Genomic DNA, 15,287 nt, shown 5'->3' on the forward strand with positions numbered 1-15,287 from the left:
AAAAAATAATTAATTTTCAATACAGTAATTTCTAACTCAACCCTCAACCGACGAACACAGTACGAAGGAAAAAATCATGTAGGAGTCATTATGACAATATTGACCGACTAAAGATTTTTTTTACGCGTACAGGTACTTGTGGGTAATTTATGATTCTATTTGATGAATTTTTATAAGAACTTCAATGTCACATATGCTCGAACTTGTCATTTTTGCAATTTTCAACTGATCGATGATCGTATCATGTAATATTTTATATTTGATATTCAATTCATCATAAAGTAAGAGAATCAAGTAGCAATTTCGTTGATTTTTTTACTAACATACGTGCTCGCTTTCTTTTGACGCCCACGCTGCGTGCAAGCGGCATTAAAAATACCCAAGTGCGCATCGGGTAAAAATGGTAACGCTGCGGAGTCACACCAATGCACGCACAAACTTTTTTTGCGCAGCTTGCACGTGGCGTGGGCATCTAGCCTACGCTGGGTCATGTTAGTATCGCAACTGTTAAGCCTGCTCTCCAGGATATTAATTTTCCTCCCTTAACGAAAGTAAATGAAACCCGCCAGTACGTTCGTTAGCTATAAACCTAATGTACAAAGATAATAATTAAACTTGGCATTAATTGTTTTTTAATATCAAACTCAACTAGTTCTAACTAGCAACCCTATAACCGATAGAAGACCGGTAGAAAAAACTGTGAATTAATATATTTCCGGGACCTCCCTTAGCGAAGCTTGAAGACACGTGATCACAAATTAGAATTATGGATTAAAACTAGTGTCTACCGATCGGTTAGTCTATTAGTTACAGCGTTTGGAACGAATCCATATCTCCAGCAAGGTGCGACACTGCAACTGCCAAGTGCATGAACAAAATGGATTCGACTCCGTGGAAAAGCATTCCGGAGACTTTCGCCGGGGTGGATGTGTTCATAACCGGTGGATCGGGATTCATGGGGAAGGTTTTGATCGAGAAACTGTTACGGTCGTGTCCGAAGGTTCGAAACGTGTTTGTGCTGTTGCGGCCTCGTAAGGGTAAACTAGCCAAGGAACGGGTGACCGATCTTGTGCAAGTTCCAGTAAGAGGGAGAGGATTCATGAGAAGCATAGGATACCTAGTACAGTATTTATAATTTCAGTTATTCGACAAGCTACGTGAAGAGAGCCCGGAACAGTTTAAAAAAATTGTGCCAATAAATGGAGACTGCTCGCAACTGAAACTGGGACTAGAAGAAAACGATATCAAGCGAATGGCAGATGTTCAGTTCATTTTCCATGCAGCAGCAAGTGTACGTTTCGATGACCCATTAGACAAGGCCTTACTGCTGAATACACGTGGAACGCACGAAGTCTTGCGGTGGGCCAAAACTTTGTTGAATCTGAAAGCAATTGTGTACATTTCTACCACATACTCCAATCCAGAAATATATTATGTGGAAGAAAAAATATACCCAGCTAAGATCGATTGGCGGAAGGCTATTGAAATTGCGGAAACAGTTGATCCAGATATCCTAAATGCGTTAACTGAAAAGTAAGATGTGTGATTTTATTGTGCTACTAATTTGAAAATAATTATCCCAAAATAGGTTATCAGGTTTTGCCCCAAATACGTACACCTTCACCAAAGGTCTGGCTGAACAGATTTGCTATGACCTCCGCCAAGAACTACCATTGATAGTTTTTCGACCATCAATAGTGATAAATACCGAAACGGAACCCATACCCGGCTGGATCGAGAATTACAATGGCCCAGCCGGTCTTATGTCAGCACAAACCACTGGCATACTTCGCACCGGATTTCTCAGCATGGATTGTCACATGAATTGCATACCGGCGGATGTCAGCATAAAAGCCATTATTATAGCTGCGTGGAAGAAATCTCATAGTCCTAATGGTGAACTGGCCATCTATAACAGCGCAGCCGAACCCACAAAGGCTATAAGCTTTAGGTTCCTACATGAAATAGCCGATTACCTCTATCATCGTATTCCCATGCTAAGGATGTTTTGGTCACCCTCGATTGTATCTACGACGAACCATATGTATTTTTACCTAGTGTTTCTTCTGTATCAGGTCATCCCGGCATTGTTTGGCGATGCTATTCTAAGAGTATCCAAAACTAAACCTTTGTAAGTATTATCAAACATTATGCTGCACATGTCCATTGTTAAAGTAAAATTGTTTTCAGTCTCCTGAAAGTGATGCGATCGATGTTCCACGCCCAAAATTCGCTGAAATATTTTGTCACGCATGATTGGGTATTCGAAACGGACAACTTTCGTAACCTATCCAAGAATCTTTGCCAGTTGGATAAAATCCAGTTCGACATATCTTACATTACGCAAGGTTTGCTCGAGTACTGCTGTCTGTGCACTTTGGGTGGCCGGCGGTACCTGTTTAAAGAAACAGACGACTCCATCATACTTGCTTTCAGAAAATTGAAACGATTCAAGATGGCGGATAAGCTGCTGAAACTGGCTTTGTTTGTTGGCTTTGCCTACGGGCTACGAAGCTATCTACCAACGAACTTGATGGAATACGAACAAACCGGTTGAATGTGATCTGGATCTTTGTTTTTGCTAAGGAAGTTCTATGTTACCTACAAAGATATAATTATTGACATTAATGAAATAAATTTGACTGTAACTGAAAACAGATCCGCAGTAATGGGTTATCGCTGTTAGCTATTCTCCGTAGCTTGTTAAATCTTGTTGAAATTTTATAATTTGCTTCTCATGTTTACATTTTACTGCTAGGTAGCCGAAACACTCGCGGCTTGGTCGAGGTTAAGGAGTACAACAAATGGGATAGAGCCTGGGGGTTATGTCTCGTCCTTAGGTAGCGTTGATACTGTCTTCTCATGATGATTGACGTAGCGCAGACAGAAGACAAACTGTAATAACTAATGATACAAGCAACACGTTTTTACCGAGCGAAATGGGTGAGAACAAGGCGGGCATGTGTTTTTGAAAGGGAGAAGAAGGAATTAAACAATGACGGTGATGTGCTTGTGAACAAGGGCCATGTAGTCTAGATCAAGCTTTCCCAATACTCCAGACCTGGCAACATATTCGCACGAAGGCGAACAAGGCACGATACAAAATGGCGCGGAGCAGGCTAAACTCGATTATTCGGAGGAAAAAGCGCTATCAGGAAGATCGAGACCGTGAAGAGATCGATCATCTGTACCGCGCTAATAACTGACGAACGTTCTGCAGGAAGTTAAACCGTTCACCTAAGGACCACGTGGCACAGCCTGACATGTGTAGGGATTTAAACTGGGAACTTTCTTACCAAAGAGCGGAGGTAGCGAAAGCATTACGACGAGTGCCTGAACGGCAATGTAGCGGTTCAACGATGGCGGTTTGGTGGCGAGCCTGGGAGCTTGCGCGCAGGGCGTACGTTTTCTGGTAATCCAGGAGAATATTGGCCGGCTAAAAAACAACAAAGCCCATGAGGTTGACCATCTACCAGGAGAGCTATTTAACCCTTTCAAGCCCAAATTTTCCTAGCGGTGCTACACATTATATTTGGTAAGTTCCACTTGTTTTCGTGATAAATAATGGAGAGATGACAAAACAAATTGAAAAAAAAATTGTTTGGCCTGTGCTAGGTCATCCAAACTGTCTTTGAGTCCACAACTTGTGATCAACAGTCACAATGCTACCTTTTTTACCATTCAAAGTTTGGATATGTATTCAACCATACCCATAACAAACTACAGAAGACCAACAGACATGGTAAGACGGTTTTGGGATATATTAGGCCATCCACATTGTCCTTGAGTTCCTCACGGTGTCTCTAAGAGGGAATATTAAAAATATTAAAAATCAGTATGACTGAAACACCCACTACGCGATAGCATATGTTCTTCTCATTCATTTGGTGGATAAACTAAAATGTTCGGAGACGAGCCAGCCTCGGGCTGAAAGTCTCCTTAATAAAGACATAAAAAAACTAAACTAACTAAAATGTTCTATCGGGGGATCTAGAACAATTTTTATTTTTTTCGGTATTTTCATTTAGTACTCACTCCATAGAAATCTCAAACGATAGCCGATTTGACCCTCTCAAAAATGTATGGAAAAATGACCCCCGATAGAACATTTTAAAAATTCACCTACGTGGAAGAGGAAAACCTATACTTTCGTGTATTGGGTGTTTTAGAGATACTGATTTTTTTTTTAAATAAGCTCCTTTGAGCAAACACGCCGTGCCTAACTTGCGATCTACAGCCACAAAACTGGGTCATCCGAATAGTCCTTGAGCTCCAAACAAAAAGCTACATGTGTCCGCAAGCAGGTCCTATTAAAGCGACCGTGTGCCGCTCAAAGCGCTCAGGAGCCCAGTGAGTGCCAATTGGCATGGAGGTGTCCCTACTTCGGTAGGGTAGTGTGCGTGTGCTGCTTCAGCAGAGAGCCAGTGATATGCTTGTGTTCAGGCAGGAATGTCATAGTGTGTCACCACTATCGTCACCTCGAAGCACTGCAGAAGTTTGAGTGTGGACTGCGCATGCTGAGGCAGAAGTGTCGTACCGTAGTATCGTTGATTGGTCCCTACATACCGCTATTGACACCTCGCATCCAAATAAGACTCACATGGGGCGAGTGACGTTTGGAGAAGCTGCTTCGGCGGCGGGGAAGTAGTGGGTTGAACACACACACCCACAATGAGGCACAAATGGTGCAGGGGGGTGCCCCTACTTCGGTAAGGTAGTGCGTGGTCTGCCCCGGCAGAAGAGCGAGTGATCGGCCTGTGCTGAGGAAGGAGTGTCGTAGCGGGTAACCACTATGGTCACCCCGAGGCATGGCGGAAGTTTGTGTATAGACTACACATGCTGAGGTAGGAGTGGCTTAGCGTAGTATCTGTTGACCCTGTCAGTTACCGCTATTGACTCCTCGAGGCATGGTAGTGGAGTGTTCGAATGAGCATCCAAGTAAGTCTCAAATGGTGTGAGTTCCTGTGTGAATGAGTACATTAAGTACATCCTATCCTCCAGAAGTAAAGCTGGAAAGCTGAAAGGAGGGTTTAGTGGGTGAGAGTCCCACACTCCAGTACACTGCCATGTGGTAGCTTGGCAACTACTACGCATGTGCTGGGTCAGTTCGTAATGCATTACTCCTTGTAAAAAAATTAAAAAACTGTAGTACCGAAACAGGTAATACCGGTATTACTGGCCAATTTTGAGTACCGAAAATACCGGTATTAGAAACGGAAAAATACCGGTATTTTCGGTATTTCAACTTTTGCTGTCAGTATGAAAAATCTCGAATAGTTTTCACTAGAGGCCTTGATAAGAGAAACGCGGATTGGCATGTGCCGCCAATCGAACCGTCAAAAAGGTGAGTTGATTTCAAGTGTTTAATGTGCGAAAAATACAGTATTTAATAGTTTGAAATGAATAACAAGCAAGGTGGTTTATATTGCAAAAAAGTGCGCCGGGACGACCGCTTGAAAATGGATTGTGGTTTGGAAAATCACAAAGCGCGTCCAGAAGACTGCTGGAAAAATGATTGTGGCTTAGATAATCACAGCGCGTCAGAATGACCTCTGGAAAATGAATTGTAGTTTGGAAAATTACAGCGCGTCAGAATGACCTCTGGAAAGTGGATTGTGGTTTGCAAAATCACAAAGCGCGTCGGGACGACCGCTGGAAAATGTATTGTGGCTTGGAAAATCACATCGTGATTTGGAAAATCACAAAGCGCGTCGGAATGACCGCTCGAAAATGGATTAACAATTGTGGTTTGGGAAATCACAAAGCGCGTCGGGACGACCGCTGAAAATGGATTGTGGCTTGGAAAATCACAAATCGTGTCGGGATGACCGCTGAAAAATGGATTGTGGTTTGAAGAATCACAAAGCGTGTCGTTCCAGACCGCTGGAATATGGATTATGGCTTGGAAATCACAAATCGCGTCCGGTTGACCGCTGAAAAATGGATTGTGGTTTGGAAAATCACAAAGCGTGTCGGGACGACCGCTGGAATATGGATTATGGCTTAGAAAATCACAAATCGCGTCCAGAAACCTGCTGGAAAATGGATTGTGGTTTGGAAAATCTCAAAGCGCGTCGGGATGACCGCTGGAAAATGGATTGTGGTTTGGAAAATCACAAAGCGCGTCGGGACGACCGCTGGAAAATGGATTGTGGTCTGGAAAATCACAAATCGCGTCCAGAAGACTGCTGAAAAATGGATTGTGGTTTGAAAAATCACAAAGCGCATCTGGGAGACTGCCGAAAAATGGGTTTACAAACTAGAAAATCCCAGGGCGTGTCCTGGAAGCATAGATTTTGGTTAAAATGAATTTGGTTTGAAATTTATACTACACGGAGAAACACGATTTACCCATTAATAGATACTTCTATTTGCTTTCTCTTTCTGTCTGCAGAAAAATTTACCCATTTTTTGAAGTTCAGCGGCATAACTCATTTATGGGCAGAGAGAAAGGGATAGCAAATAAAAGTACCCATTAATGGGTAAACGAAAATCTCCGTGTATTGACAGTGGTATTGACAGACCATAAGTTAAGCTTATTCTAACGAAATCTGAGAGATATGGAGAACTATGATATGCCACAAAGTTGTTTGGAAGGCGAAATAGATTACATATCTTGAAGTTTATTTTGGGATTCACTGACTTAGTAGTCATGGTGGAATTGCCCGTTGAATCAGATATCCGAAATAAAAAAAAGTTAAAAAAAACGTTGCCAGCTTTCACAAAGCTATTAGTTTGGAGTTGTTGGCTAATAGTGCTAGCTAATAGAAGTCTTAAATTGAGGTATCTCTTTATTTTTATTTTAACATCGACATGTTGAAGGTCAGCTTGGCGGTGTTACTACGCATGAGGCTGATAGTTGGTGTCTTGAGAAATCAATATCATAACACTAGGTACCAACATAGATTAACATTTAAACGATACATTCTATTGGCTACAGAGTTCTACTAGGATTGAAAACCACGATGTTAAGACAGGTTTATTTTTAAGTTTAGCTTTCAAATGCAACATGTTCAACGTTCATCTTCGTCTTGCGAAAATAACTTTGAAAAAAAACTGCGTCCAATGCTAGAGGGTTTTTTGTTGCTTTTTTTAGACGGCTGTTCGGCCACATTGAGAGTTGACGTAAAGTCAATGTCAACTTCTCTCCCAGAACAGCCAAGATAGCTGTGTGGTGTCGGCAGCCAGTTATCTGGCTAAGAATAACGCTACGGATTGCCTGTTCCGGTGGTAGAAGTCCACCATACAAGTGACCCCAAATTCTTGGTGTGATGCGGCTTTATGCTTACCGTGCCTACGAATGAATGGTTAGGGGGGTCTAAAAAGAACCTAACCGCTAACGGAGCCTGTGAAGCACCAGGGCACCCTTCACAGTATCTAGCCCTTACTGCGCTAACCGGATCTATGGCGTAGTTGACTTTTTGCTTCTCCGAAATAATCGGCTACTCTTATTCAATCTCAACTTGAGGTTAAATAAGGGTGGGATTATGAGCATGTTTTTATTTAGTTTTTCAACAAATTGTCACCTATGTGGATTCGATTTATGCGTTATACACATTGTACACTGTGTTTCGTATTTGACTTTCTTGATAAGATACCGATTTGGTTTCATCGTTGCTGTTCATATTAATGCTGAAGTTGTGGAGTGCATTACACCCGATTCTTTTCTTACACGGGGGATGCGTGCCGTGTGAAAAAAATCCGTGTAAAAATAATCCGTGTTATTTCGAGAAACCGTGCAAAAAAAATCCGTGTTATTTCGAGAAACCGTGTAAAAAAAGCCGTGCAAAAAATATCCGTGTAAAAAAAGTCACTGGCTCTTTGTTAATATGGGGGATGCGTTCCGTGTAAAAATAAATCCGTGTAAAAATAATCCGTGCTATTTCGAGAAACCGTGCAAAAAAAATCCGTGTTATTTCGAGAATCCGTGTAAAAAAAGCCGTGTAAAAAAAATCCGTGTGAAAATAATCCGTGTAAAAAAAGAATCAGGTGTATCTTAATTTGCAAGGGCTTCAGTTAAGATAGCTTAAATCAATCTTCAGCATAAAAGAACAGCAACGATTAATCTTTGTAAACTCATGCAAAATGGCAAATCCCAAGTGGCTTTGGTGCAGGAACCCTATTTTCGCAAGGGTAGCTTCTACCCTGGGATGGGACTTGCAAAGAGGAAAAAATGTAACTTCAGCTGCTGCCAGTCAACTGCTGTCACGAACTGTCAGGTGCAACCAGCAGCTTTTTGTGTGAAAGTATTGGTATCCCAAATAAAATATTCCGCATGAATTTTGTTTTACGAAGACTTTTTCACTTAAACGAGTATTCCAAATCATCCGTTTAGCTTATTAATAATCAGTTAGAAACTTGTGTTTTGTTCCCGTTATAAAAATTATGAAAATGAATTTACTAATTCGTGAATTGTAGACACTTTTATTGTGCTCAGAAGAGTCCACCCGGGGCTTAGGTGAAACAGTCAGGGAAACAGTTGAAACTCGATAATCAACTGTGATAAAAAGAAGAACAAGTGTCAAAACAAGGAAAAAGAAGCTGTCTTTGCCGGTCTCGTCTCAGCTTCTACCTAGGTAACCTACACTGAAAAAAAATCCGTGGTAAAAACTACTATTTTGTAGACTACGCTCTGTTTTTAAAACAACCATGAAATTTCAGTAAATTTTACCGTGGTTCCAGAGAAATTCACAACTGTTTCAGTTCAAGTGACAACATTCCGCATGGGCCACAGTTGATTTCTACTGCGTCGGTGCGTATTCTTAAAATAACCCTCGGAATGGTAGTTTCGACTGCAATATTTTTTTGCGTGTAGTGAAAGTGAACCCGGTTTTTGCTGCTTTCAGTAAAGAAATGGCAAACTCTCGATCAATGCCGCGTGCATGTGTGCTTGTTAACAATGCTATTGATGCTACACTTATCTCTGAACTAACAACCAGAGATGTATGTGCTGTCACAATTGATGCAACTGGTGGAACCCTGTCAGGAAATACGTCTATTGTTCGGTTTATTTACCACATGATGAACCATCCCCTACGGATGCTTTCAAACGAGTTGTCATATATTGCACTTCAAAAGGCCTTCCGCTAATTGTCGGCAGTGATGCTAATGCTCATCACATCATCTGGGGTAGCTCGGATATCAATCTGAGAGGCTCCAGCTTGATGGAATACTTAAGTAGTACCGAACTTAGTTTACTTAACATAGGCAATCGCCCAACCTTTAGGGTATCTAATAGAGCAGAAGTGTTAGACATAACCCTTTGCTCCAATAGAATCAGTCACGAATTGACGAATTGGCATGTGTCAGATGAGGAATCGATATCTGACCATCGCTACATTTACTTTGATCATTTGAATGTTACTTCGCAGACCTTGCGTTTTAGAAATCCCCGTTCAACAAACTGGGATCTTTACACAGAGTTGCTCTCTACCAAATTTCATGGATATCTACCTTCTATAGAAACTCCTACCGACTTGGATGATGCAGTTGATACTACAACGTTGCACATCGTGGAAGCTTTCGAAGAAGCTTGCCCTTTACGTTCTGTAAAAACCTCAAGAGGAACCCCTTGGTGGAATTCCGATTTGGCTAAGCTAAGGAAGCAGTGCAGAAGGAGTTGGAACAGACGCCATTCAGCAGGAACGGATTCTTTCAAGTTGGCTCGCAAAGCTTACAAGAAGGCTCTACGATCTGCTGAACGATCCGGCTGGAAAAACCTTTGTGCAAATGTTTCCAATTTGAGTGAAGCCAGTCGATTGAATAAAATTCTTGCGAGATCCAAGGATTTCCAAGTTGGCGAAATTCGCAAGCCAAATGGCGACTACACTTCTTCTGATGAAGAATCGTTAGAGCACTTATTTGATACGCACTTCCCTGGATGTGTCGATATAACATCTTCGGATGATCCTGATGTCTTTTCATGTAGCTATGGGTCTTGGGCTCAAGCACGTAGAATCATAACTACTGAATCGATTCAATGGGCACTTAACAGTTTTGCTCCCTACAAATCTCCAGGGTAGGATGGGATTTATCCCGTTCTACTTCAGAGGGGTTTTGAGCATATCAAACATCACCTGTCATAAGACGAGTTTAAACAATCCCATTGAATTCCACCACTTAATTGTATCCTGACAGATACGTATTTCGACCTCAACAGTAAGGCCGTCTTCAGTGTCTTGTACTTGACTCGACTTACAGGATACAATTAAGTGGTGGAATTCAATGGGATTGTTTAAACTCGTCTTATGACAGGTGAAAACATTCCACTAAAAAGCTCAAAATAATTTTCTTATCAATATCGAACATGTTTTGAAAAAGCTTTTAGTATGCAGTTTTGCTACTGGGTATATTCCCATATCCTGGCGGGATGTCACTGTAAAGTTTATCCCAAAAGAAGGACGTGCTTCGTATGAAGAAGCAAAGAGTTTTAGACCCATCATTCTGATCTCATTTCTGCTGAAATGCTTAGAACGTATTATCGATCATCACATTCGTGATGACTGTTTGGCAAACATGCCTCTTCATGTTAATCAACATGCTTACCAATCTGGAAAGTCCACCGTGACTCTTCTACACAAGGTTGTGTACGATATCGAGAAAGCATTCGCTCTAAAGCAATCGTGCTTGGGTGCTTTCTTAGATATTGAAGGTGCTTTCGACAACGTGTCTTTCGATGCAATATTGGAAGCCGCACGTTGTCATGGGCTACCTAATATTATTACCAAATGGATTCACCAGATGCTTAAAAACCGACATCTCTACTCGACATTACGTCAAGCAGCGATTAGGAAATTAAGTGTCTGCGGATGCCCTCAAGGGGGAGTATTATCTCCACTTTTGTGGAATCTCGTTGCAGATACGCTATTGAGATTACTCAATAATGGCGGTTTTCCTACCTATGGATTTGCCGACGACTATCTAACATTGATAGTAGGTTTGTGCATTACTACATTATTAGACCTGATGGAGTAGTTGAAAGTTGGTGTCGACAATATGGCCTTTCGGTTAATCCGAATTAAACATCTATTGTTCTTTTCACGGAAAAACGTAACCGTAATGGTATTCGTCCATTACATCCTTTTGGTTCTGAAATCAATGTAACTGATCAAGTAAAGTATGTGGGTCTAAATTTGGATTCAAAGCTTTCCTGGACTCCTAACGTTGAGTTCAGAATCAAAAAGGCGTGTATGGCTTTCGGCCAATGTCGACGAACCTTTGGTAAAACTTGGGGTCTTAAACCCAAATATATCAAATGGATTTACACAACAGTTGTACGACCAATTTTGGCTTATGGATGTCTTGTGTGGTGGCAAAAGGGGGAAGTGAGGACAATTCAGTCTAAATTAGGCCATCTTCAAAGGATGTGCCTAATGGCAATGACTGGTGCGTTCTCTTCAACTCCCACGGCTGCTCTCGAAGTTCTCTTCGACATGGCCCCACTACACATACATCTCAAACAAGAAGCATTTTCTTGTACTTACCGACTATGGGTACTCGGTTTTATGGAAGAGAATCCTGTAAACCGCAGTTCTACACACACTTCGTTGTTACCACTTATGGATAATTGGGACAAAATTTTCCTTGCTCCAAGTGATCTCACACACGTTAGTAGTTTTCCTTATAGGACATTTTCAACACAATTCCCCTCGCGGGATGAGTGGACATCTGGCTATTTGAAGAGAAGTATGTCGGACAGCATTGTTTGTTACACTGACGGCTCCCTCCTCGAAGGTAGAGCAGGTGCAGGCGTCTATTCGCGTGAGCTGAGATTGGAACAGTCACACTCACTGGGTACACACTGCACTGTCTTTCAAGCGGAAATATTTGCCATCATGTGTGGAGTGCAATCTGCACTGCAGCAACGCATTATGGACAAAGTAATATACTTCTGTTCAGATAGCCAAGCAGCTATTAAAGCTCTCGCCTCTGCCAACTCAAGGTCGAAGTTAGTAATCGCTTGTCGAACTCAAATTGAGGAACTGAATTCAGTAAATACTTTACACCTTATATGGGTACCTGGCCATTCTTCCATAGCTGGAAACGAATTGGCTGATGAGTTAGCTCGTAATGGAGCATCGCATGACTTTATTGGTCCTGAGCCAGCTATTCCAATATCCAAGTGTTGGGTGAAGCTTTTGATCAACTCTTGGGCTGTCACTCAGCACAAATGGCATTGGAGTAGTCTGGATTCATGTCATCAAACAAAATTGTACATCCGGGATCCATCTCCGGTAGTAGCAAGCTATTTAGCTAATCTGTCTAAACAGAATTGCAGTGTCTTAGTCAAGGCCTTGACAGGTCACTGCCGACTGAACTATCACATGGCAAATATTCAACGCGTTGAATCATCTGTTTGTGACAGTTGTGAATCCGATTATGGAACTTCTTATCATCTAATATGTAACTGCCCAGTCTATGCACAATTGCGCTTCCAAATATTTGGTAAACACTTACTTAGTGAAATTGACTTCAGAAACCTGAACCTTCAGAGTATTTTGTTGTTCATAACCCGTTGTGGTAAGGAGCTATAAGCTCTTGTACGCTTATGCGTTGTATGCCCTCTTCAAGGGCCCTTTTCCAAACATTCCCTTTGTTCTCCCATCCACATTCCTTTCCTTTTTTGTTCACTTCCTTTTCCGTCAGGTGTGTGATGAAAAAGGCTGTGAAGGCGATGGCACAAATCTCCCAAATTGAGGTGAACGTGCCCCTGGAGCCGACGTTCTGATACCTGATACCTGATAATAGTGCTAGCTAATAGAAGTCTTAAATTGAGGTATCTCTTTATTTTTAAAAATAAATATCATTTTCTGGGCGGTTGTTCGGAAGTTTAACATCAACATGTTGAAGGTCAGCTTGGTGGTGTTACTACGCATGAGGCTGATAGTTGGATCAATTGAGCAGAATAAGTTATTTAGATTATTGCTGCAATCCATAATGTGTCTTGAGAGATCAATATCATAACACTAGGTACCAACATAGATTAACATTTAAACGATACATTCTATTGACTACAGAGTTCTACTAGGATTGAAAACCACGATGTTAAGACAGGTTTATTTTGACGTAGGACTTACGTCTTTCTTTACTATACTGGGTGTCATTTAGATTTTTGGAAATCGAGAGCGTTACGCTGGAAGGGAAGATTTTGAACGTTACTAGCGCCTTTATCTTTCGATGGATTTTAAAGATTCATATATCAATCGACTTGGACACTCTCCAGCAATTTGCATATTTCATTGAAAGAATATTAATGATAAACTATTGAAAATTTCGTTTTTTGCAAAGCCAGCAAAAATTTCATATGTAACCAATCCCGTGCATTCCTAACACGGACATCAGAATGCGGTATGTCACGGGCCTTCGGGTCTACCGAGAGATTTGCGTGCGTGCGAGTCATTACAATTTGTGACAGCAGCGCGTACTGACGTGCTTTTTGCTCGCGCATTTTTCGTTTCGTTCGTTCGTTCGCTGTTTACCTACACAGCGACAGCATGCAGTCACCAGCGGTAGAACTGCCGGTGGGTCTGCGAATATGCATGAAAGAAGTGGGCGCATTTTTTGTCATTCTGTGCTTGATGATGGTCGGATGCAGTGGTGTCGGTTGCGATGGATGCAATCGCCCATCGCATCGCTCGGAGTTCACGGCTAGAGGCCGATGATGGCTGAGGCAGCGAGGGCAGCGGTGGTGGATGAAGAAGAATAAAATTAGAGAGATTTGGTCTGCTCATCCAGGTGTTTGGTTTCATAATCCACATGATCCCGGGATGGGTACGAGTCATGGCATATGACTAACCATTTGTTAAATTGTGCCTATGCTACTAAACGACACGTACATTAAAACATGGATATACTATAACAGCTCGGATTCCCCAGCAAACAAAAAATCAACTACACTGATGAAAATAAAAATTTGATTATAATAATTACTTCCATTTATTTGCAGAAGGCATTGACAATTAAAGATGCACAATCAGCAATAGTGTTAATATCCATATTAGATTAGAAAATTTTGCTGTATTACATGTAAATGTTTTAAAAAAGTCCGCAAAAAATAATTTCCGGAAGAATATTTAAATAAACTTTATCTTATTCTTTGTTTTTCATTTTCTGAGAAATTGTATTATTAAACTTGACGTAGACTCGGAGTTTGGAATCAAAACATTAAATAATTTTTCGTTGATGTATTAGCAGAACCTCCTCTATTTTAGTAGGGTTACTGCTCCTTGACTTGTTTCTTATTGTTGTGATTTTTTCAGCAGTAAGCACGCATGTTTATAGCAAAAAGAAGTAACGAAATTGGTACTGTATTTCTTTGTTTGGAAAACGGGACAGTTCCCCTAAACTAGCACATTTTGCCCAAGTTTGAAAATTTTATAAATACACCCAAAAAACAAATCTGGCAATCATTGTATAAAATCTTGGCATATACAATTCTGTTAGCTTTTTATACAAATATTGTATTAAAATAAAATAAATCTGTATTATTTCAATACAAAAATCTTCCGAAATTGTGTATGCCAAATTATTATACAGTTTCTGAAAGGTTCTGATGCAGAATTGTATTAAAATCTGTCATCCGCTGGGTGTAGAATTTTTAAACTTACAAACTTACAACTGCCCTACATTTGCTTGAGTAAATAAGGGCTTAATAGTTAAAAACAAAGCAATTCTAATTATGTATTTAATTATTAGTTTTCTTTCCAGAAGTTTGGAATAAACAAATTACTAATAATTCTACACAACATGGAAGTTGTCGTTTTCAATATCAATACTGTAATAAAACTCCATAGATCCTAAAGTTAGAAGTTAAATGTAAATACGTTACGTTTATACAAGTCCTACGTCTACTCGCGATTATGTTGAAAACATTACCCATTGCTCGTTTTTTAAGTTTAGCTTTCAAATGCAACATGTTCAACGTTCATCTTCGTCTTGCGAAAATAACTTTGAAAAAAAACTGCTTCCAATGCTAGAGGGTTTTTTGTTGCTTTTTTGTGAGAGAAGAAGTGGAAATGCCCGAGGAAGCAAGAACGGCAGAGAAGTAGCACGCCGGACTCTCACTCAGTGGACTCGAGTTCGAGCCCTGAGTTAAACTTTTTTTTACTTTTTTTGAGAGAGTAGAAGGGGAATGTGGGGTTTGAGTAAGTTAACATCAGCGTGAGATTATACATTACCTCCTCAGCGTGTCAATCGGTGAGCAGCAAGCCATGACTCGGCCTCTTCTCGTCAGATTTCCGTGGCGTGCACACGCACTGACGGAGAGCTGCTGTCATCGCATTTCGCTC

The 15,287-nt window shown here is 41.0% G+C and overlaps 1 protein-coding gene across 1 annotated transcript; it reads left to right on the forward strand.

Moving 5' to 3' along the window:
* The first annotated feature begins 808 nt into the window (after positions 1–808).
* On the forward strand, positions 809–3,008 carry LOC134221053 (putative fatty acyl-CoA reductase CG5065). The gene is made up of 4 exons (XM_062700233.1): positions 809–1,081; positions 1,142–1,533; positions 1,589–2,131; positions 2,191–3,008. Exons 1-4 carry the CDS (start codon positions 869–871, stop codon positions 2,555–2,557), a joined length of 1,515 nt encoding a protein of 504 aa, XP_062556217.1. The 5' UTR covers positions 809–868; the 3' UTR covers positions 2,558–3,008.
* Positions 3,009–15,287: the final 12,279 nt, after the last annotated feature.

This window comes from Armigeres subalbatus, chromosome 3 (genome assembly GCF_024139115.2).
Source record: "Armigeres subalbatus isolate Guangzhou_Male chromosome 3, GZ_Asu_2, whole genome shotgun sequence".
Taxonomy (NCBI): domain Eukaryota; kingdom Metazoa; phylum Arthropoda; class Insecta; order Diptera; family Culicidae; genus Armigeres; species Armigeres subalbatus.